Source organism: Pinus tabuliformis, chromosome 3_1 (genome assembly GCF_031772625.1).
Source record: "Pinus tabuliformis cultivar Carrire ecotype Pingquan chromosome 3_1, CPIR1, whole genome shotgun sequence".
Classification (NCBI taxonomy): Eukaryota; Viridiplantae; Streptophyta; class Pinopsida; order Pinales; family Pinaceae; genus Pinus; species Pinus tabuliformis.
Window position 1 is genome coordinate 139,019,904 of NC_142301.1, and position 26,062 is coordinate 139,045,965.

The 26,062-nt window shown below is 41.8% G+C and overlaps 1 protein-coding gene across 1 annotated transcript in view; it reads right to left on the reverse strand.

Moving 5' to 3' along the window:
* Positions 1-4,943: 4,943 nt before the first annotated feature.
* LOC149186161 (putative beta-1,3-galactosyltransferase 12) overlaps positions 4,944-26,062 on the reverse strand; it is a 223,857-nt gene continuing 202,738 nt past the window's right edge. Inside the window, exon 7 of the mRNA XM_089410921.1 lies at positions 4,944-5,368. Within this exon, the coding sequence (XP_089267047.1) occupies positions 5,280-5,368 (89 nt within the window). The 3' untranslated portion in view covers positions 4,944-5,279. The remainder of the gene's footprint in view (positions 5,369-26,062) is intronic.

A 26,062-nucleotide genomic window follows, 5' to 3' on the forward strand; every position in this document is an offset into this window, starting at 1 on the left:
CTTCCTCAAAATCTGCATTTGGTCCCTTGAAACTTGTGCAAGTTTGTAGCTCAAAAAGGTCCTCGTCCTTTGCCTCAATTTTCGTGCCTATCCATTGCCTCAAAATTCATTCTTGTTCTCCTTGAGAAACATGCTTAGACAAAAGAGAAAGCTCCTTGATTTCAAAGCTCTGCTCAACTTCGAAATGTGTGCCCTTCTCTGCCTAGGAATGTGTGCCCTCCTTGTTGTACCAACTATTGTACTGCTCTTCCTCCTACTAAACTTCTCCCTTGGCTTTCTTTCTCCTCTTATCCATATCTCATTAAGCATAGTGTGTCTCTTCACTCCCTTTCTTCTTTTATTTCTCAGCAATGACTAAAGCCCCTGGCCCTAGATCTTAATGGCCAAGATTTAATCTAGCCATCTCTAGATCAATGGTCATGACTTAAACTCACACTGGGCCCACATAAATCACTTAAGTGACCCAGCTTTATAAAGTCACATTCACTTTATAAAAGTCACTTTTTAGTCATAATTAAAAAGGTACACTTCTCAATTTTATAAACTCACTTTATAAAATAAAGTGTCCAAGAAGTGAAATGTGTTCGGTCACTTTTACATGCTAGGCACCGACAATGCAGAAGTACCTTCGAGCTACCAAAAACTAATACTCCTTCTTAGCTAGGGGGTGCTTCTGTCACCTCCACCACCTGGATCTGTCTCCAAGCCCATTCATCATCTGTAGTTGCTCACTCTGAAACTGAAGCTTGTCCTGCTACCTATTCTAAAACCTGAGCTGAGAGCCTGCCACAACCAACCATGTTCCAAGGAGTCCCATCACACTCCTGAGCATTTATTAATGACATGTCATACAAATCAAGTCTCCTAACAGTATAAGAAGAATCACTCTCCTAGTCACTTGTACCCTCTTTGTCGCTGACACTTATCCTTAATTCAAAATCCCCTCAAATCCACCCACAGGTTGTTCCAACAACTTGTATGATCGCCCTTGTCTGATGTTATGCACTATTGTTGGATCAAAGTTCACTCCCTCTGAATATAGTGGTCAATCTTGTGATAGGCAAAGATTTTCACTTTGCTCATGTCCTTCACAGAAATAGATCATCAAATTCCCTTTACCTTACCTTTTCCCTTTGTCACAAGAGCAACATTCTCCTTTTCCTCCCCACCACTCTTGGCATTTTACCTTATCTCCTTTTGATGCAAATCATCCCACATTCTTCCCCAATCTGGAAGTTTCTCACGTGAAACTATCCCATAAATGAAAGTGTCTCATGGATGATCTAACTAGTTGCTCATTAGAGATGGTTTCACCCACAACTACCAACTAATTTCTCATTTGAGTGACCTTGGTGAGGTATGAGGATACAATGTTAGTTTTGGTCATCTTGGTTTGCTTTTATTTTTCCCGCAACACCATCTTTCTATTCTCATTAGTGCTTTGGAAAAATTTGATTAAGACTGCAAACATCTCAAAGGCAAGGGTCTTCCTTGAAACATGGGGAATAAGGTGGTATTTGATAGCATTTAGAAGGAGCCTCTTGGCCTTAACATTCCTCTTGTTAAAGTTAGACAATTGTACTAGATCAGTGGGTGGAACTATTGCATTCTCAACAATATCCCACATTTCAAACTCCTAAAGCACCAATACAAACCTATACTTCAAATTTTCAGCCCCACTCAACCTATCCTCCACCCTAAAACCTATTGCCATTGACCTACTTACCAACACAAGGTTTTAAATCTGTCTAAGGGTAAACATCAACTCCCTCTCAATCACAAATCCTTGTTTAGTTTGTTGTAATGCTTGCTATTTGGTCACTTTTCTCTGTTGTTTTTCCCACTTGGTCTTCATACCATGTCCGAATTTCACCTACAATCTATTTTTCTCTTGTAGGATTTTCGTCAAACACATAGCCAATACTCTGATTTACGTGTCCAGTAAAAACTTCACAAATAATGCATTTTAAACTAAACACATTCAATCAGATTTTCATGAGCAGAAATACACGACTAAATCTGATCTTTAACAGTTGAAAATGAATAGTAAACACCACACATTCGACACAAAGGATTTTGGGCAAAGCCCCTGGGAAAACCCCGAAGAGAAAACTAGTGAGTGAGAGAAATTCATTTCTTATCATAGAATTTATTACCACATTAAATGACAACAAACAGTCAACTTATCTCCCAGATTTCATGCACAAAATTCCTTGGAAAAAGTGCTATAGTTGTTCCTTAAAATTTGTGTCAACAATCCTTTGATTTCAGTGCCTGACAGTCCTCATTGTCTGTGCCAAGTCTGCCCAAAAATTATGCCAGTCTCAACTCTATCTGCCCCTCAAAATCTGTTCTTTCACAAGCCTCGTTTTTCGTGCCTATATCTACCAAGAATCTCATGCCTCAACCTCCTCTGCTGAATTCTTCCCTCGAAATCTACATTGGGTCCCTTGAGATTCTCCTTGTCTTTTGCCTCAAATTTCATGTGTCCACCACCTTGAAATTTGTGCACGTTCTCCTTGAGAAACATGCTCAGACAATAGAGAAAGCTCCACGATTTCAGAGCTCTGCTCAACTTTGAAATGTGTGCTCTTCTCTGCCTAGGAATGCATGCCCTCCTTGTACTAGTTGTACTGCTCTTCCTACTACTGAACTTCTCCCTTAGCTCTATTTCTCCTCTTCTGCAAATCTCATGAAGAATAGTGTGCATCTTCACTCTCCCTTTCTCCTTTTATTTCTCATCCATAAGAAAAACCCCCAACCCTAGATCTCAATGGCTGAGATTTAATCTAACCATCTCAAGATCAAAGGTCATGACTTAATCTCACATTGGTCCCACTTAAATCACTTAAGTGACCCAACTTTATAAAGTCACACTCACTTTATAAAAAGTCACTTTTTAGTCATTAATTAAAAAGGTACACTTCTCAACTTTATAAAATCACTTTATAAATTAAAGTTTCAAGGGAGTGAAATGTGCTTCTGTCACTTCTACACACTAATGCATAAGGACCTCCGAACTACCAAAAACTAACACGCCCAGTCACTTCTACACACTAGGCATCGCTAATGCAGAAGTACATCTGAGCTACCAAAAACTAACACAAACATTTTTTCCTTCTGCAGTTTCTACTAGCAATTGCCCCAGAAGGTGCAAAAAGAGGCCGATAGGTTTTTTAAATTGGAAAAATGATATGAAAATTAGAAAAATGGTATGAGAAATATATAATTTCTAGAGCTCAAACTAAAAACACTAATTTGATACTTTGAACAAAATACGGAAAATAGAGACCAACAGCTGTTGGAAACCACCATTTAATTTCAGTTAAAATGATTGGATTATATTATTAATTTATATATTTTTTTCTAAAAATTAATTAAATTTATTTAGAAAAAAATATATAAATTAATGCCCTGAGCAGCCATGCGAGCCCATTTGTTTCCGAACTTGGTGACCTTAGGTAGTTCCTACTGCCACATTGTAGCATTGTTCCTATGCCAAACATCCTATGTCTCTGCCGCCGCTCTAATCAGGGAGCAAGAATACCCATTTATTCAGAGAGTCGTTGTCCATGAGCTCATAAACCAGGAGCCTCTGGCGGGCATTGTTCCTCCCTCTACTTGAAGAGTTGTAGAGTGAGCGAGAGACCTATTCAGAATGCTTGAAATTGGAGTAAAATCAGAGGACAGAACAGGTAGTGAGGGTGCTAAGCCACAAAACCTCTGCTGAATGTTTATATGAGATTTCTGAGCTTTTGTCGCAGCAATTCTCGCATTCTGGTGTCCTCCATGTTCAGTGACATAAACTCCACTAAAAATTTAAACGGCCTCTCCTGAAAATGGTGCGCACAGATGTCAGATGCAGAAAGGTAGCCTAAAAATATGTGCACAGATGTCAGATGCGCATGAAAAGTGTAGACGGTCGACTGATTCAAAAGAAAGTGGAAAGCAGAAAGGTAGCCTGAAAATCTGTGCATAGATGTCAGACGCACATGAAAAGTGTAGACGGTCGACTGATTCAAAAGAAGGCCTATCGGCCTAAAAGTCAGCAGATATGTGTAATGGCTTAAGCAGAATAGATAAAGTTTGTTTATCTAGATTCTAAACCCTTCTCCGTGTGTATTAAAAAACTACTTTATAGTGATACTCGTGAAGTGTGCACTGTGAATTTTCAATCCTCGGGAGCCTGTACTTCAACTGTTCAACATATCCATTAATGTTTCTCTATGCAATTTTGATGAACGCAAGTTTCACCATATATATCCCTGTCCCTTATTTTGTTCACATGGTGTGAAGACAATTCAAATGCTATGAAATTGTATCCAAAGGGCAGGGATGCGTGTCTATATATATATCTGTATATATCCATTACCTTCTGAGTTTGGGAATTGTTAGGGTAAGGACTGTAACATGAAAAGTCTCTTGAAGATATCTTCATGGCCATTGGAAAGTAGCGCACCTTCAAGACTTGCCTCGAACATTTCATTGAATTTCAATTTCTAATGGATTTTTATTCGAGATTTGTTTCATCTAACACATATCAATATGAAATACGCAAACCCAAATTAAGGAGGGACTCGTTATGTAATACAATACCAGAAATGTGAAACACTGTAATCAGATATGTAACTAAAACGAAAGATTATGTATGGTGCTACTGGAAATAGAAATGGCTAAAAACTGCAACATACTCCATAGTCAACATCCATTGATTACTGATTGCAGACAATACATAGAATATGGCTCAACAATATATGACTGATCATAGTTTCTCCAAATAAAACATCTATTTAGATCATATATAAAACCATTTATGCCAAACACGTAACTTCATTTGTTAGAATATTCCAAATATTAGTATCGAGTCTCGACTGCAAGCAAAATCCCTTGCATCAAATCTCCATTCCATATCCGTAGTATCGTAAATGGGCCATAACAGCAAATAAATAAGAAAGTACACAGGTACTCTTATTCACAGAAAGAATAACCTTTTCATAGCTCTTGCAGATTATTTTGCATTAAAAGACCTTATTGGTAAACTGAAGGGATCCTTCAAAGTTGACCAATATCAGAGATAATTATGTCGGCATTGAATATGATACCAACCCTGAAATATTGTGCTAAAGAGAGATGCTGAGGTTTTAAAATTTCTATCAGCTTAACGAGCACATGATACATAATATATGCCACAAGAATGGAATGGAATTTCCATTTGGCTTTAAAAAATGATTTGTAATGTCACATACATTAGCATCTACAAAGAATTGGAAGGCCTTCATTCACTTTTCGTCAGCTGGTAGTGTAGGACTCGTTGAACACATATTGTTCTTGTGCAATTCCGGTAGTTTTTCTGCAGGGTTACAAAGACCTGCACATCAGGAAGAAAATATTTCAGTATTTAGTATGAGCAGAAGACATTTTTTCACATCAGTCACTCTGGATCTAAACTCAGATGATTCAATTTTCAATATAAATGCCTAACTTGATGTAAAGATGTTTACTTGTTTACAGAGTATGTTTTCATTCATAATTAAAGACAATCAATTCTACATCTGGACCTAAAAGGATCAACATGATGATATAGTAAAGTCACTGGGATTAACTCAATATTAAATGGGTTACAATGTCATACAGTTCTAACACTACGACTAGGTTGTGTTACCACTCAAACCAGCGGGGACCTAAAAGGGTTTCCTAAGAGGGCAACTGCTAGGTCAAGGGCAACGGCTGAGGCTTAGCCCACTGTCACCACAGCTAAGTCTCCCTGCTCTTTACGGACTTTCACCGATGGGAGGAGTCCCGGTAGTGTAGGGATCACTTTGATAAGGTAGATGTCAATGGAGAAGTGAGGAGTGACCCTGAAAACCCTTTCCCAAGGATGGAGTGATGAATGGAACTTGCTTGCTCTTTAAGCAAGGGACTTGGTCCACCGGGGGTAAGGGGTGAGGATTGGAGGGTTGAGGGAGAAAGAATAGGCTTATAAAGGAGTTTCTCAATCCCTATAATCCTTGGAAACTTGGACTCCCAAATGGTCTTTGACAAATAGTCTTTATTGAGAAGTAGGACCACACAGAGCCCAGTGGACCCAATCCAAGTTTGGGGATGGAATGTAACAACCAATGATGTTCCTATCCTGGACAAGGAGAGGGGAAAGGACCAAACAAGAATATTTACTTTAAAGGGTTGAATTGATCCTATTAGTGTCTAGCCTTGGGCTTGCCTAAGAAAGATTCGGTCCTAGAGCTAGGGCTTGGGATTCCCGGAGATTCCACTGTCAGAGGCTTTAAATTTGGAGGAGAGGGAGGGGACCCACTAGTGCAGTGGCGTAGAGGAGATGAATTTTTCCTTGGGCCAATTTCCGGTAAATTGATGCCCTAGGTGACCCAATGGGGCTAGACTTGGGAAAAAGGCGGCAAACGGTGAAAAAGAAGGTTAATATGACCACCCTTTTATGGAACCAGTGCCTAATTCACTTGGGGATATGGAGTCAAGGATGGTAATGAGTAAGAACTTGGATTCTTGATCAAGGAGACCCAAAAAGTCAACTGCATCCAATGTAGATAGTAAAAAAAGAAGTGTCTTTCAAGCATTTATACTTTAAAGCAAATGATGAAAGCTTCTCGAGATAAATAATCTCTAGGACATTTCATTCATATAACATTGGCCGATACATTTAATAACTAAAACATTTCTCAATTCCAAATTACAATAATGCAACAACTAGCCCTAATTTTAGGGGTATGCAGCAACAGGAATAACAACGATAAAAAGCACTTACAACGTTATAGAGTCTATCCAACCAACAATTCGTTTGCATAACAAAGCTCCAAAATAAAAGAAATAGCCCAAATCCAAACATCAAAATTCATCCATCTCCAAAAATATCCTCCAAGGAAAAAGTGCGAAAATTCTCTAAGACTAGAGAGATCCCAAGTCAAGTGATGATCCAAATAAATGTATCTAACATCAATATATAGCCTCCTAAGGAGTTCGAATTAGCCTACGGGCCCCTAATGATAAAAGAATGTGCAAATAATAGACCCTAATGGTGGCAAGCCCACCATACTAGCTCATAATGTAAAAACAAGCCTCACAAGGGGCCAAATAATGATGTATGCATCTTGTAGGGCCCTCCAAAGGCTCAATAACATCCTAAAGTGCCATATTGAGGAATAAATTCCTTGGAATATGATGACAAGGGAGTGGCCCCTTGTTCTCCAAGTAGTAGACATATGGTGCTCTCAGTGGGTCTGAGGGCACATCAATGACCCCATGGGTCTCCATATGAATCAGAGATGTCTGTAGATCCTCTGCAATGGTCCAAGTGGTGGAATGAATGCTGCCATGACATCGTACAAATGTTGGGACACCTACCAAGAGTGTGGGGCTGTTAGGCATAGTGTACCAATCATGTCACCATCGTCCCAAAAGTGGATCGCTAGTAGTCTCTGAACATCCATGAAGATCTGTGGAGTGTTGTCTGCTGCTGTGGAGGCCCATGGCTCTCTATGCACACCCTACATGTGCCAATGTGGACCTCTGGGGGTCAAGATCCCATATAGGGAAGCCAAACCCAAATGGAAACCACCTGCAATCCTGCATAAGATCCAATGCGTCCCCTAGGCTTCCAGTACAATCAGTGATTAGAATAATCAAGTAAAGGAGCTTACAAACCATGGATAACAAAGTGGGCACTTCATAATGGCATACCCTTCTGTAGTGGGCTTTGGCATGTGCTACTGTCTCCAAACTCCAAAGGGGGTTAGCCAAGTACCTTATTAGGTGGTTTCAACACTTAGAGGGGATAGTGATCCAGGTGGATATTGGTGGCCACCTGCCAAGTCCACCTAGACCCCCACCATTGTTTCTCTCAGCGTTTTCAGTTTCCTTAATTGTAGCACAACTTACTATTTTTAGCAGTTTTTCGGGTCCTGAACTTTCGGAGCCGTTTTGAGGCCCTAAACGACGTTTTTTTGGAAATCTGGGGACCCATGTTGCCCTTCCCAAAGTGGTTTTGCTCGGATAGATCTTTCTAACGAGCTATTGTACACGTCAAACGGAGATCGTATGCCAAAGTCACGACCCTGGGAAGTTGATGTACCAATTTACCCAAAGCGTTTCATCTTCTAGGGTTAGTTTTTGGAATGTTAAGGGTTTTCCATTGTTTCTCAACAATAAATAGGTCTTCGAGCCTCATTGTAACAGAATTGAGAGGCATGTAGCCACCACAACTCTTCTCAGAGATAAGCTACCATCGCCCTAGCTGGTTTATTTCCATTACTGTTTGTAAGCATATTTCAGTGTTTTACATTAATGAAATGAAGTATTAATTTCTGCTGCATATCTATGTTTATGGTTATCTCTATAATTTGTTGTGTTCCTGTTTACGCCCGGATCAGTGGTATCAGAGCAATCTGCTTTTTCTCTGTTTTTCTTTGCATGTCCCCAACGAGGTCAGGATATAAGGAGTTAGGGCTTGAATTGGTCGAACCTTTGCAAGAACAGCCTCACAAATCCTGACAGCCTCCCATGGTGGATGAGAAGAAAGATGAGGGGGCAGGAGATCCTATCAAAATCTTGCTCGAAGAAGCCCTCGAGCGACAACGAAACGCGATGATGGACAGCTTTGCCCAAATCCTTCAGCGGCTACCCAGAAGCGATGCATCGACTTCCAGCAGCTACTCTGGAAATGCCACGCCCTTTAAGGTACAAGTTAATTTTGAAATCCCCATATTCGAGGGTTAGATAGACGCAGATGTCGTAGATAAATGGTTAAATCTGCTAGAGGGTTATTTTTCTGTTCATGAATTTTCGAGTCGGGAAAAGATTGTTTTCGCTCTTCTCAAAGCAGCCCCCCACGTCAAGGACTGGTGGGAAACCTACTGTGAGCAGAAGGATGAAAGTACCGGCTCACTATTTTCAGCCGCACCCACCTGGAATTCATTCCAGGATGCCATCAAGGAGCAGTACTACCCTGTCGGAAGCTATGAGGATGAATACATAAAGTGGACCACGCTGCGGCAGGGAAGGGACCAAGACGTGCTGGAGTTCACCAATCTTTTCCATACCCTTCGCACAAAGTTGGGTATCAAGGATTCGGAGCAGCGTTTGATACTCAAATACCGCGGTTGCCTGCACAAGTACATCCAAGAAGAAATACAATTCTTGAACATCTCCTCGCTCGGCACAGCATACCGATATGTCGTCAAGGTCGAGCAGAAGTTTAAACAGAAGAAGTGAGACTTTGGATCTGCGAATCCAAAGCAAGGGAAAGGTGCCCCTAAACCACAGAACAAAGGACAAAGCCAAGGCGGGGCAGCCCAAGACAACCCGCCGAAGCTGCAAGCAAAGAACAGCGTTGCCAAGCTGAAAAAGGACACGGGAAAATGGTGTGAGTTCCATAATAGCTCCACTCACAACACGAGAGTGTCGGGCCAAGCAGTCACTGGTGGCTGAGCTAAAGGTTTCAGAATCAGATGCATGTTCCGACTCTGAGTCAGAGCCCGACAAGGGGAATGACAAAGGGAAGCAGATCATTGATGCGGATCCCAACGCCACTGTTGCTACCGCCAAGATCCAGAAAAATGAACTCGAAGATCCAGAGGAGGAGCGTCTCTTCCACTCCCAGATGTGGGTAAAGGGCTCCCCGCTACAGTTCATTGTCGATAGCGGGAGCCAAAAGAACCTCATTTCGGTAGAGGTCGTGAAGCGACCGACCACAGCACATCCACAACCGTACACCATCGTGGCTTCACCAAGGACGGGATCTTCGCGTGAGCTAGCAGTGTCGCCTTCCATACAACATCAAGCCCTTCACGGATGAGGTATTGTGTGACATTGCTCCCCTTGAAGTTTGTGATGTATTATTAGGACAACCATACTTGTGGAAGCGACATGCTGTGTATGAATCAAGGCCCCGTGTTGTTATTATTACATTGGGAAATAAGTTGTATAGGATACCAGAGGTAGCACCGCCTACCGCCATCTCTTTTTTTACTGCAAAACAATGCAGTAAGCTCATTTCCAAAATCGGGAAATTTGTTTCCCTGATGATATGCCCGCAAGGAAAGAAGAAGATTGTGGCCGCGGCCTCCAAACAGGGCCCCTCCGCACGACAACTACAGATGGACAAGGTCGTGGAGGAGTACAAGGACATCTTCACCTCCCCCGCAGGAGTTCCTCTGCACTGTCAGGTCAAGCACACCATCGATCTGACCCCAGGTTCGCCGCTACCCAATGGACCAATTTATCGGCGCTCCGTTCTGGAGAACGATGAAAACAAGAGGCAGATTCAGGAGCTCCTGCAGAAAGGTCACATCTATCCGAGTTCATCGCCTTGTGGGAGCCCGATCGTGTTGGTACAGAAGAAGGATGGGACTTGGAGACTCTGTATTGACTATTGGGTGCTAAACAAGATCACTGTCCGTAATAGGTACCCGATCCCGCGGATTGATGACCTCCTGGACCAACTAAAGGGGGCGAAATATTTCGGCAAGATCGATCTGAAGTCAGGATATCACCAGGTACCAATAAAACCCTCTGGTGTGTGGAAGACTACCTTCAAAGCCAAGGAGGGCCTTTTCGAATGGTTGGTTATGCCTTTCAGATTGACGAATGCTCCTGCAACCTTCATGAGGCTAATGGATGACATCTTACGGCCATTCACCAACTCATTTGTAGTGGTATACTTGGATGACATTCTGATCTTCAGCCAGAGTTGGGAAGAGCACCTCCACCATATCCGACAGGTTCTCCAAACACTGCGACAACACAAGCTATGTGCCAATTTGGAGAAATGCACTTTTGGCATGACCCAAGTTCAGTATCTGGGATACGTTATTGATGAACAGGGGGTGCATGTGGATCCAGCCAAGATCCAAGTCATTCGAGATTGGCCATCTCCAACCACTCTGACAGAGCTCCGCAGCTTTCTAGGTCTTGCCAACTTCTACCGCAGGTTCGTGTTGGGATTTTCTCATATCACTTGGCCCTTGAGTCAAGTCACCAAGGGAGGAGCGAAAGCAAAATTCTTTTGGTCTGAATCTCAACAGAAGGCATTCATAGAGTTGAAAGATCGCCTCTGCACGGCACCAGTGCTCGTGTTACCAGATTTACAACAACCATTTGAGGTCGAGACAGATGCCTCTGACTATGCTATTGGGGCAGTCCTTACTCAACACGGGCATCCAGTGGCATATCACAGTGAAACACTTTCAGACAAAGTCCGGAAGTATTCCACTTATGATAAAAAGATGTATTCCATTGTGCAGGCCTACCGACAATGGAAGCATTACATTTTGGGGAAGGAAACGGTCATCCACACAGACCACTGACCCCTGCAGTTCATACAGACCCAAGGGAAATTCCAGAATGATCGCCATCAGAAGTGGTCTACATACCTACAGCAGTTCCATTTGAATATCAAGTATAAGAAGGGCAGCACCAATAATGTTGCAGATTGCCTCAGTCGACCACCAATCATGGCGTTAACCACCGTGCTCAACTCTTGTGGGCATGAGACTTTTGATTGGCCACTTCTCTACAAAAGCGATCCAGAATTCGGTCACACATACCAGACACTCTTGGAGGGTCAGCATGTTCCAGATTTTCACCTCCAGGATGCCCTGTTATGCCACCTGGGTCACCTTTGTGTTCCTTCAAGCGAGCGTGCCAAGATGATTTGGGAAGCACACTACAGTCGGGCTGCTGGGCATTTCGGGGTCGAGAAAACGGTGGCAGTACTGCAAAAGTATTTCTATTGGCCGAATCTTTGACAGGATGTTGGAAGTACATCAGATCATGTACTGCCTGTGCCATTGCCAAACCGACCATCAAGAAGCAAGGCCTCTATGCCCCACTGCCTACCCCTAGTCGACCTTGGGAATCCATCTCCATGGATTACATGTCAGGCCTTCCTTCCACTAAGCATGGAAATGACTGTGTTTTTGTGGTCGTCGACAGGTTCTCGAAGATGGCTATTATGGTGGCCTGCAAGAAGAATATCACAGCAGAAGCCACTGCTAAACTCTTCTTTGAACGAGTGTGGGTGCACTTTGGGATCCCACAGTCTATCATCTCAGATCGGGACAGTCGGTTCCTCAGTACATTTTGGTCCAGTCTCTGGTCAATGTTGGACACCAAACTCACTAAGTCCACAGCCTTCCATCCTCAAACTGATGGCCAAACAGAGGTTGTCAATAGGATGATTGTGCACATTCTGCGCATGTACAACTCAAAGCATCCACACACATGGGACGAGAGCCTCCCCTATGTTCAGCACAGCTACAACCGAGCTCTTCACAGCTCGACTGGCCACAACGCTTTTCAGGTGGGCTTGGGATTCCAGCCACTATGCCCCATTGAAGTGGCCATGCCACTTGCACCTACTCACATAGATTCGGCTCATGTCCAATCCGAAACAGATAAGGTAACCAACTTCATTGAGAATATCCAACATATTCGCCAGCAGGTCCATGACATTCTGGAGAAATCAAATGCTAAGTACAAGCAGCGACATGATCAACATCGGGTGCCACACAAGTTTCAGGTGGGCGGCAAAATCTGGCTGCATTTGCAAAAGGAACGCCTTACTGGAGCCTATCGAAAACTGAGACCACTCCGATATGGTCCTTACACCATTACTAAGGCTATGGGAGACAATGCATTTGAGCTCAGCATTCCCCCATTCCTTGGTCTGCACCCAGTGTTCAATGTGGACCGCCTTCGGCCATACTTTTCACCATTGCTAGACACATCCGACATTGCAGAACAGCTCACACCCACAGAATTAAATCCAGATTGCATGGAACAAGCTGCAACTGATCGGATCATGGACACACAGATCAAGAACACTCGCTAACAGAATATCCCACTGTATCGAGTTGTCAAAGCATGCCAACTCCTTCACCAGGGCAAGTGGCTCACCAGGGACCAAGTTCAGCAAAAGTTTCCTCATCTCATGGAGGAACTCAACGTAATGGGGACCATTGCTTCCTAAGGGGGGAGGAATGATCCAGGTGGATATTGGTGGCCACCTGCCAAGTCCACCTGGACCCCCACCATTGTTTCTCTCAGCATTTTCAGTTTCCTTAATTGTAGCACAACTTACTATTTTTAGCAGTTTTTTGGGTCCTGAACTTCCAGAGCCATTTTGAGGCCCTAAACGACGTTTTTTGGGAAATCTAGGGCAACATGTGTCCATGGACCAATGTTGCCCTTCCCAAAGTGGTTGTGCTCGGATAGATCTTTCTAGCGAGCTATTGTATGCGTCAAACGGAGATTGTATGCCAAAGTTACGACCCCGGGAAGTTGATGTCCCAATTTATCCAAACGAGGCCCACAGTTTGGCTTTCATCTTCTAGGGTTAGCTTTTGGAATGTTAAGGGTTTTCCATTGTTTCTCAACAATAAATAGGCCTTCGAGCCTCATTGTAACAGAATTGAGAGGCATGTAGCCACCACATCTCTTCTCAGAGATAAGCTACCATCGCCCTAGCTGGTTTATTTCCATTACTATTTGTAAGCATATTTCAGTATTTTACATTAATGAAATGAAGTATTATTTCCGCTGCATATCTGTGTTTATGGTTATCTCTGTAATTTGTTGCGTTCCTGTTTAAGTCCGGATCAGATAGTATGTCCAAGGTACACCCTTCAAATGGGGGTGGCAAGTGACAAATAGGTGAGATGGAATAGGGAATGAGAGGGGCAACCCTGGGCCACATAATGGGGCATAGGGGTAGCTAGATAAGGGGAAGCCCACACCTGGGTATATAATGTATAGGAGGGAGCAGTCGTGGTACATGAGGTGCCCCGGCCTTGATTTTTCCACCCTTCTTTATATGCCTTTTGCCTTTTATGAATTTTCTTTAATTAACTGCTCGGGGCTCAAAGGACAAGAGCATGATGTGTATAATATAGCAGTGATTACCCCTTTTGAGGTAGGGCAGTTCATTGCCCTCCAAGGGTTGGGACAATCATGGGTTCCTGAATGATAAAGGAGGCTCATCTAGGGCCTATGGAACCAGGGTGATGGCCATGGATGGGGTAGAGCTCATGTGTCGGCTTTTGCCCATGTGCTAATTATTTTTGTCCCAGCCATCTTTTGCATTTTGTGGTACAATTTCCTGTTAAATGTGGCCAATTATGCTTTTTCTTCTTTTTTTAGTTGCTTCAACCTCCGGGGCATCATTCTAGGCCTGACCCAAGGTGGGGGCAAAAGGGATAGGGAGGCTAGCCCTATGTGGACCTAGAATGGGAATGTGGACCCAGGTGGGGGTAGAGTGAGTGGAAAGGGAGTAGTATGTGCGGGTAAAGGAGCAAGACCATGCACCCGAAGTCGGGGTTTCCCAAGTAGTACCACCCTAGAACCAAATGGCCAATAAGGGAGATCCCACTGGACTAAGATCCAAGGGTAACAACCAAAAGAGATCAAGGAAACAAGAGTACAAACTAAGCCCACTCTTTCTGCCGAATCCCCCCATCAATCCATACCCAGAGGTATCCATGTTAAGTAAACTCAATACTCAATTATCAAATGACAAGAACTTTAGATTCGGGAGGCCAACCTTCAAACATACGATCAATACAGGTGGGTGAAGAACCACATTGTTGGCTCAGGTGGCAGAGAAAAGACACAACGAGCTAGTAGGAGGCATCAAGGAGCTGCTGGCTACTGGCCAAGGCTCATCATGGAGAAAAAGTTCTCCTAGGGATATCACCCACAAGGTGGTGGGTAACAGGTTGCACATGCACAAAAAATTTGATCACAATAATGCTCGTCACACAACCTAGCACATTGATTCTTGTTGCAAACATACCCAAATATCACAATGGACTGATGTTTATGGACAACTTAGTAGATTGTTAATTTCTAACCCCAACGACCTGATTAATTACTTCCTAGCAGATGCAGATCAAATGAAAAAAATATGGCCGAGATTTTAACATGTAAATAGAGATATAATAGCAGAAGAAAAATCATAGATCAATTTCACCCATGCACTCAATGATATTTTTGTTGAATGATAAAGGAGGCTCATCTAGAGCCTATGGAACCAGGGTGATGGCCATGGATGGGGTAGAGCTCATGTGTCGGCTTTTGCCCATGTACTAATTACTTTTGTCCCAACCATCTTTTGCATTTTGTGGTACAATTTTCTGTTAAATGTGGCTAGTTATGCTTTTTCTTCTTTTTTTAGTTGCTTCAACCTCCGGGACATCATTCTAGGTCTGACCCAAGGTGGGGGCAAAGGGGATGGGGAGGCTAGCCCTATGTGGACCTAGAATGGGAATATGGACCCAGGTGGGGGTATAGTGAGTGGAAAGGGAGTAGTATGTGCGGGTAAAGGAGTAGGACCACGCACCCAAAGTTGGGGTTTCCCAAGTAGTACCACCCTAGAACCAAATGGCCAATAAGGGAGATCCCACTGGACTAAGATCCAAGGGTAACAACCAAAAGAGATCAAGGAAACAAGAGTACAAAATAAACCCACTCTTTCTGCCAAATCCCCCCATCAATCCATACCCAGAGGTATCCATGTTAAGTAAACTCAGTACTCAATTATCAAATGACAAGACCTTTAGATTCGGGAGGCCAACCTTCAAACATACGATCAATACAGGTGGGTGAAGAACCACATTGTTGGCTCAGGTGGCAAAGAAAAGACACAACGAGCTAGTAGAGGCATCAAGGAGCTGCTGGCTGCCGGCCGAGGCTCGTCATGGAGAAAAATTCTCCTAGGGATATCACCCACAAGGTGGTGGGTAACAGGTTGCACATGCACAAAAAACTTGATCACAATAATGCTCTTCACACAGCCTAGCACATTGACTCTTGTTGCAGACATACCCAAATATCACAATGGACTGATGTTTATGGACAACTTAGTAGATTGTTAATTTCTAACCCCAGCGACCTGATTAATTACTTCCTAGCAGATGCAGATCAACTGAAAAAAATATGGCTGGGATTTTAACATGTAAATATAGATATAATAGCAGAAGAAAAATCATAGATCAATTTCACCCAGGCACATAATGATATTTTTGTTGACTTTTGTAGCTACTGTCGGTATTCTCCATTTGTATTAGCCACAAAACAAGAGAGGGAATTCATAATTTAAATTTAAATTTGTTTTTCCCCCAAAAGTCAAGTCGGTTCAGTCAAGGTAACACACCTCTTGGGGCTCATTAGACCTATATAAAGAGGTCATTTGACCTCCTCCACTCGACACCAACACGGATCATCAAAATACATGTCTTTCTGTCCACTCATACGAAGGAGAAGGAAGAAAATAAGACCAAAATATGTTCAAGCCTGTTCCGGCTCTATTTAACTTCTGTTGACTTCGCATGTGTGGTCAGACTGAGTTTCTGGGCAGATCGAGCTTCTGGGCAGGCCAAGCTCAAGGTAGCAGTAGGAGGTCAAAATTCGGCCTATTCCTGGGCAGTTTGACCACAGTTAACTGAGGGTATTTGTGGGCAATTTGAGTGGATTTGACCTAGGTTTGGTTACTGGTCAGTTTGATTTTATTTGATTGGAAAGACCAGATTGTATGTCTTATTGAATTGGATAATTTCTCTAAGAAAAAGTTGTTGGGTTTTGCCCTAGAAGAGGGTTTTCCCAGGGTAAAATTTGTGTCTCTTGTCTCTTCATCATGATCCTACTGTCTTTATTGTTTTATTGTTGATGATTTTCTATGTATAATTGTTTAATGATGAATGTGACAAGAGATAAATTAATGAAGAAATCATTGGAAGTAATTATCAATCTAGGAAATCATGAAAAATCAACATGGTATCAGAAACGAGGTTTAAGAGCAGCCATTAAATAGACTTGCAGAAAGCCAAGCCACTTGCTTTAGGAAGGCTAAATGTTGAAGGAAAAACTGCCCAGGTTGTATGTTTGTCTACCTAATAATGTCTCTGAAGTGAGGATGTTATCGATGATGAAACCTTGAGCGCTTTCCTGCGTTTACTGCTATAGAGAATGATGAAATTGCTCTGCCCTCAATGATGAAACTGCTCTGTCCTTGATGATAAAACTGCTATGTCCTTACTGATATAGAAATTAGCCATTTGCTTTAGGAAGGCTAAATGTTGAAGGAAAAACTGCCCAGGCTGTATCTTTGTCTACCTAATAATGTCTCTGAAGTGAGGATGTTGTCGATGATGAAACCTTGAGTGCTTTCCTGCGTTTACTGCTATGGAGAATGATGAAATTGCTCTGCCGTCAATGATGAAACTGCTCTGTCCTTGATGATAAAACTGCTATGTCCTTACTGCTATAGAAATTAGCCACAAGAATTTGCAATTTTGATGCCCTGAATAGCCCTTGATATATGCAGCTTTTTATCATGAAGATGTGTGCTCTTGCTTTGTCACTAAAGTAATGCAACAACACTTTTGCCTTCTTACTGTACTTGTTACCTTTTGAGGAGCATTCCTTCAACTGCAACATCAAGTATTGCACAAAAATTGGATGACACAATAAGGCTTATTTCTGTTGGCAAGAAGGGACTTCTAAACTTGATTGCTTGTACACTCCTAAGGCTCCTGGAATTGCTTGACTATTTCAAGTCTAGAGTGATAAGTCTAGACTAATCTCTATTGCTGCAAGTAATAATCCCAATAGTAACTGTTATTGAATTGCGTTAAAGGATGTCAACATCACTAAAGGTTAGTTCTTAAGGTATCAAAATAAATTCCTCACAACAAATCACAGAACTCTCTTTAAGAAGAAAACACATTGAGATTTATCGATGTTGTTTCTTATACTTGCACTGTCGTCTTCAGTCACCTGAGCATTTGTATGTGTATATCCTGGCTTGCTTCAAAACTGTTTTCGGTTTGATAAGACTGTATGTCGTCTTCAGTCACCTGAGCATTTGTATGTGTATATCCTGGCTTGCTTCAAAACTGTTTTCGGTTTGATAAGACTGTATGAATCATATATATATATATATATATATATATGCGAGCCTTAACCACTGTCCTGTGTCCTTGATCAGGTCTTCACAAGGGCTTCTATAGACTTTAAGTGTGACTTCAATCGAATGCTGGCATTCAACTAATGCAATGATGCTTCAACGAAACCAAAACAAAAAGTTCCAAGTACTATGGAGATGCCATCGAACTTGTAAACGAAGCCCTTGTAATGACTGTTTGTTTACGCTGAGTCCTCCTTCAATCCTTCACTGATTTCGAACTGGAAACTTATGCCCTAACTGCAGGGCTATAAGGCCGAGGAAGATGCTCCAAGGTTGAAAGCAAATAGATGATTTTAGTGCCTCCAATGAATTTTGAAAATATGCCAATTCGGACCTATAATAAGAGTTTTAATGCGGGAAGATACAACTAAGCCTTGCCTTGGCCTTCACTTGTACTTTGATGCCCTAACCTCAGGGATATAGGGCCGCATGAAAGAGAGGTTGTGTTCTTCAGAGACAAGTGCCCTAGAGGACCTTCCTTCGCTGTGTTGGACAAAAGTTATGGCTTGCAAGGAGTCCCAACAAACCACCAAAACAAAAGAAAACATAAAACCCTAACCCTCTTCTTCTGATTTTGCATTCCTCCACAAGGGCCGAAAATTTCAGAGTTGTACCCAAGATTACTTCATTGAAAATACATAGCTTGAAGAGTGATATTTGGTGTCCTTTTATAGACTTGTCTTGGGTTGAGAGGGGCTTCAAGAAGACCTCTGACTTCTAATTTTGAGGGGGATTTTCTACTAAAATACATTAATTTTACTGCGTTAAGCCCCAAGCAAGTAGGTCGCTTGCCTTTTCGTAAATGGATTTGGCTTTCTAATTTATAAAAGACACCTCTTGTGGGTGCTAAACAATTTTATGCCCACCACAAGGTGATTGCATCATAAATCATGATGAAAAGTTCTTAAGCTTGATGTTTAATAGCAAACACCCAATGATAAGGTGCCATGTCACCACCCCTTGGGGATTTTACCCACTCACTGGGGTCTTCAACTTTAAACACACATATCTCTCAAACCGTGAGGCCTCTCGGGGCGTGCCACATACCACCGGAATCGGCTTGATGAGGAGAATCCATCTAGGGTGGTATGGATGCAAGAATCAATGGTTTGTCATGTCATATTGTCAACAAAAGCGGGTCATCTTTAGGTGTTGCTTGGGCTGACATCGATGACAACCACATATCAACAATCTCCCCCTTTGGCATTGATGGCAACACATCTACTCCCCCTATCATCATGATTTTGACCTCCCTGACTTGCTTTCTCTCCCCCTTTGACATCAATGGCAAAGGGTGACTCAGCTTGATAATCTGCTTGCTCCTGTGGACTTGTAACCTGCCCTTGCTCCCCCTGTCTGCTGGGCTGGATAAAGAACATTTTAATGTGAACTTGGGAGAATCCCAAGTTTTTGTTGAAGATACTCAAATGTCTCACACGACAATGGTTTAGTGAAGATGTCAACGATTTGTTCTTTTGTCCCAATATATTCCACTTTTATGTTCCTCTCTACAACCTGTTCTTTGATAAAGTGGTATTTGATCGAAATGTGTTTGGTTTTTGAATGCATAACAAGATTTGTGGAGATGCTTATGGTGTTGGTGTTATCGTAGAACATTGGCTCATCAAACTTTAATTGAAGATCTTGTAATGGTTGTTTCATCCACAAGACCTGCGTACTGCTTCCACTGTGGACAAGGAGACTGAAGATTGCTTCTTTCTCAACCATGAAACAAGGCAATCGCCAAGATAAAATACTGCTCCACTAGTACTTTTATGATCATCAACACTCCCTGCCTATTGACCACTCTGTGTCAATGACCCCATATGTTAATTTTAGGTATGTTCTACGCTAGAGCAATTTATTTCAATTTTCACAGTTAGCTCATTATCTTTTCCAGATTAACAATCACATCAGCATTAAAGTAAACTGCAGATAAAACATAAATATAAATCGCAGAAGACAAGCCAAGACAAGAGGACACAGGATGTGGCGCTAGCCAGGGACAAACCCCACAATGTGGGGAAACCCTTGATTAATTCTTCTTTTATGTTCTTCAAAGTTCAGCAAAGAAAGTGAGAGAGATAGTACATTTACAATAGAAGTCAACACTTTGACTTTTGATATCAACAAAGATCAGTTGAAGACATATTGCTTCAACTGATTCTCTAAGGTGACTCCTTCACCTATCATAAAGCTGCCTCTCGTTCATTTGCAGCACATTACCGTGTGACAACTTGCTGCACTGTCACATGTGTTGAACCTTGATGACTAAGCTGCTCTCATCTTCATGATGCTCATCATGCTGCATCTTCCATGGTCTTATTCATCATCAACCTGCCCATGTTCATGATCTCATTCATCATCATGCTGCTCATGCTCATATCATCATGCATCATTATGTTGCTCATGCTCATGATCTCATTCATCATCATGCTGCCATGCTCATATCATCATGCATCATTATGCTGCTCATGCTCATGATCTCATTCATCATGATGCTGCCCATGTCCATGATCTCATTCATCATCATGTTGTCGTAATACTTATGCTGCACTTTACATACTGCATATACCAGCCTTAGCTGCTTTCTATGGCTTGTAGCCTAGCAGAGCAGCTAGGCTATAGTTGCACACTCCTAAACGACTTCTCCTCAGTCCTCTAATATAGAGACAGCTGCTACCAAACATACATAACCCATGCTTGAGAACAATAGTCTTTAATATTGTTGTTGCTAGGATTCCTTTGCTTTGACTGAAGGCAGTATATTCAACCTTGACTGCAGCATATCTTCACATTAGGACTGCGTCCTTTTTGGAGCATTCATAGATAGAGTATATGTGCATTAGGGTTGTCCTCCTTCATGCTTGAGTTAGGCCCTTTTTGATGACTGCGTTAAGATCATCTCCTAGCGCTGTTGGTACAACGTATTAAGGCATCCATTGACTGCATTTAGGGCTGCTTAGAATAGCGTATTAGGGCCTCTATTTTAGGGTTGTTGGGACAGTGTATTAGGGCCTCCATTGACTGCGTTTAGGGTGTAGGAATTTACAGGGTAAGTCCCTCAGACAGAACACCAAAGGACACCGCTCACAAACAGATCGCAGATCAATACACCAGTACTTTTGACGTGGTTAAAACCCTCATAGAGGGAAACAGTCCACGGCCTGAGCCAACGCGGCCACTTCAGGCAATTTATTAATAAAAGAATGAAAATTTACATAAGCTTCTCTCATGAACGGTTAACCTACAAATGACCCTCCATGCTCTTTAAATAGAGATCATAGACCAATCGGATGTTAAGCCACGGATCAAGTGTCGGTAATACCGAGGAGAGAATGAACCGTCGGATCACTACATATCGTGACCGTCGGATTGTAAGTTACAAAATGTACATAGTAAAGAAACACACTTTACCTAACTCTATACCTAACTCTATACTAGACCAAGTTGTACTTAACTATTTCCTATGTGTCGGAATATCCTAACATCCCCCCTTAAGAACAACTTGGGATAGGATTGAAGGATTTACAAATATGACACAATAGGAGAAGGAAGGAGGCACTAGAGCTTATCCCCCCTTAGTGACAACTTCCTAAACTCCAACCATAAATCGAAGTTTAGTGAACTTCGCCTTTGTGAGAGCCTTTGTAAAGATGTCTGCAACTTGATCATCTGTTGAACAATATTGCACTTCAAGAACATGGTCATGAATGAGCTTTCTGATGAAGTGCATGTGCAGTTCAATGTGTTTGCTGCGCTGATGATGGACTGGATCTTTGCATAGTTGAATGGCACTTTGATTATCACACCAAAGTGTAGTTGGATGCTGCTGCTGAAAGCCAAACTCTGACAGGATCTGACGAAGCCACAAGGCTTCCTTACTAGCTTCTACGACACCACGAAACTCTGCTTCTGCTGAAGAAAGAGAAATGGCACCTTGTTTCTTGCAAGCCCATGTAATAGGTCCTGAACCAAGAGTGAACACATAACCTGCAGTAGACTTCCGATCATCAGGGTCACCAGCCCAATCGGAATCAGTGAAACCAACCAATAGAGGAGATGCTTCGGCACTGTAATGAATCCCAAACTGAACTGTACCTCGAACATAACGAAGTATTCTTTTAGCTGCTTTCCAATGACTTTCACGTGGGTTTTGCATAAACCGAGCAACAAGGCCAACAACAAAGGAAAGGTCTGGACGAGTATGGGTTAGATACAAAAGTTTTCCTACAAGTTGACGGTATAAGGTAGCATCAACTTCAGGAGAAGTACAAGTGACTGAAAGTTTGACTCCAGACTGAAAGGGAGAAGGGGCTGGCTTACAGTCTTCCATGTGAAAATGGCGTAGAATATCACAGGCATACTTGGACTGAGAAAGGGAAATACCTTCCTTGGATTGCAAGACGTGAAGACCAAGAAAATAATGTAAGTGTCCTAAGTCTGTCATTTCAAACTTCCTTTTAAGGCTAGACTTCACATGGTTTATAAGGTTGGGATCACTACCTGTCAGGATAAGATCATCAACATAAAGAACAAGAATGATAAGAGACTTGCCCACTTTCTTGGTGTAGACAGTATTGTCAGAATGACACCTAGAAAAGCCATTTTCTAAAAGAAAGTTATCCATTTTGGCATACCAAGCTCGAGGAGCTTGCTTGAGACCATAAAGGGATTTCTTAAGCCGACATACAAGGCTGGAGTCGGTCTGTATAAAGCCAATAGGTTGTTCCATATAGATTTCATCATGCAAGTCCCCATGCAAGAAGGCAGATTTAACATCCATCTGATGGACTTCCCATTTGAAAGAGGCAACAAGGGAAAGAACAAGGCGGATAGAGTTCATTTTGGCAACAGGGGAGAAGGTTTCAGTATAGTCAATGCCTTCAACTTGTGAAAAACCCTTAGCAACAAGACGAGCTTTATGTTTACCAACTTTCCCATCTGGTCCATACTTGGTTCTGTAAACCCATTTGCATCTAACAAGTTTTCGTCCCTTTGGTAGAGGAACAAGATCCCATGTATCATTTGCCAATAATGAATGATATTCTTCATTCATAGCTGCTTCCCAATCTGGATGGCCTGAAGCTTCTGCAAAGGTGTCAGGATCATAATTCACTGAAGCTTGAGCCAGTAAAGAAGAGGCTCTCTCGAACTGAGAACGTGTACGTCGCTGATCTGTAGGATCACCGGCAAGATCACCTGCTGCATCCCGAGTAGCAAGGACCCATTTTGGAAGCTGAGGAGCTGAAGGAGGATCCTGAGAAGGTGGGGGGGGATTTTCATCCTCGCTTTCATCATCTGAAGAAGAAATATTTTCAAAAGTAGAAGAGATAGGGAGAGGTGGCACATCCGCCGAACTAGGCTCGCAGGCCGATATATTTTTAGCAAACTTTACATCTCTTCTAATGATAACATTTTTGGACTTAAGTGGAATAAGTCTATATCCTTTGACATCTTCAGAATATCCAACAAAAATACATTTTTCACTCTTAGGTTCTAAAGTTTTATGTTTCTCATCTGGAATATGGGCCCATGCTTCACTTCCAAAAACACGAAAGTGACTTACATCTGGTTTGATTGAGCTCCATGCTTCTTCTGGAGTGATATTCTTTAAAACCTTAGTAGGAGTGCGATTTATTATGTAATTTGCACAGTTAATTGCTTCTGCCCAATAATTAAGACTAAGTCCTTTAGATTGAAGCATACAATTAGCCATTTCCTTTAAGGTGCGATTCTTCCTTTCAGCGACACCATTTTGTTGTGGAGTATATGGAACAGAATGTTGCATTTGAATTCCATTCTCAGTGCAAAAGTTGATGAATGTGTTTTTAACATATTCTCCGCCATTATCAGATCTTAGCTTAAGAATTTGATGTCCAGATTGTTTTTCAACAAAGGCCTTAAAGGCCAAGAACATGTTAAATACTTCACTCTGAGTTTTAAGAAGTATACCCAAGTGCGTCTGGAGAAATCATCAATGAAAGTTAAGAAATACTTGTAGCCAGAGAATGAAGCAACTAGAAGTGGACCACATAAATCACTATGCACGAGCTGTAAAGGGGCTAAGGCGTGCCAAGAGGCACGTTTTTCAAAACTGTCCCCATGATGTTTTCCGAGTACACATCCGAAACAAACACCATCTCTGCAAGATACCATTGGAAGACCTGTCACCATATTTTCTTTACATAGATTCTGAAGAGAGCGATAGTTTAAGTGACCAAATCACTCATGCCAAAGTTTGCTCACTTCATCATTATGAGCAACAAATACTGAGGGAAGATTTGGTGACCCAAAGTTGTGAAACTTATACAACCTTGTAGAATCATCAGCAATGCCAGTAGCTAAAATCTGTCTAGGATCTCTTAGGTCCTTAATTACAACATCGTGAGGTGAAAATTCAACGATTTTACCTTCACCTGAATGGGTTATCTGATATACAGATAGAAGGTTGCAGGATAAGGTTGGAACACATAATACATCATTAAACTGACCATTGTCTAGATGAACAGTTCCAGTCCCTACAACACTAAGAGATCTATCATCACCAACATATATATTTTTGGTGTTACAATCATTTAAAGAAGAAAACATGGCTTTGTTTTTGGCCATGTGATAAGAAGCTCCAAATTCAATGAGCCACTCATGAGAATGAGAAGAAGATACATTTAGTGCATAGCCAGACCGAGATGCTTGACAACCACATGCAGAAAGTGCCATTCTTGAAGATGAAGTTGAAGTTGAAGATTGCTCCAAATGGATGTTATGCTTCTTCATTGCTGCTTCCAAGGCTTCCATCTTCTTAAAGCATTTGGATTCTAAGTGGCCATCTCGATTACAAAAGTTGCAATGTCTATCAGTCTTCTTCCATTTGTTTTTATTTGTCTTATCATTTTGTTGAAATGATTTTTCATTTTGAGGCTGAAATTGCTTAGGACCCTTGTTTGGTTTAGGACCATTCTTTTTAGGATACAACTTCTCAGGATTCTTTGGATTTGGTTGCTGCTGGGCGGCTAACGCTTTCTTAGAAGAGTTTCCAAGATGAAGAAGACCAAGGTGTAAGAGTTTTTCTTGTTCTCTTAGTAAAGAATCACAAAAGGAATCAAAGGAAAGGGACTTGTAGGTTTGTCCTTGAGAAATGAAGGCTTCTCTTGTAGAATGGAAGGTGGAAACAAACACAGAATAGGCTGGTCCCAACTTAGTAAGAATGGAGTAGGTAAGGCTACTATCTTCTTTCTTAACCTTAACACCTTCCAAGAGAAGTCTAAGGGTCTTGAACTTGGACAAAAAATCTTCAATGCAAGAAAAATTATTGGGGTCCAATGTAAGCAATTCATTTTCAAGTTGATGGGCTTTAAGTTCATTTTTAATTCCAAAGTCTTTAGTAATCTGTTTCATTGCTTCATCAGGAGTATCAAGTTCTGCAATATGAAATCTAAGATATGGAGAAATAGACATCCCTATCAACCCACGTGCTTGGTCTTGTCTATTTTTCCATTTAGCTGCCTTGTCTTCATTTTTCGGTTTGGTCTCTTGGCCTGTGGCTATTCTGTAAAGACCTTTACTTCTAAGTAAATCCACAATGTAGGACTACCATTGGAAGTAGTTGGTGTTGTCAAGAATAACTTGGCATGGACTTTCCATTTAAAAAAAAAAACTGAAGCTATAGATGTTGAAACTAATTGTTTCAATGGAAAGATCTCGAAAAATTAGGCTGTTAAAAAAAAAACGGTTCTGAAAACGGCTTCCGAATGAAGAAGTTATGGCTTTTTGAAGAAAATTTGATGAAGTCGTCGACGAAGTGCGGGAATGTGCGGAAATGAAAAAATCCGCCCCCACAAAATGGAGACTTGAACCTAAGATCTCTACTCTCATAAATTAGCTTTGCACCAAGTGAGCTATACAAAAAGTTTGAGAGAGAGAGAAAGAGAGGGGGGTTGATGCTTTGGATTGCGTGCTTGCTTTGAGAAAGCTCTTTTTTCCTACAAAACAAAAAACACAAAACCCAACACGGACATACAAAAAAAACGAACCTTGCGGCTCGAAGTTAGCTTTAGCCGGAAACTAGATATT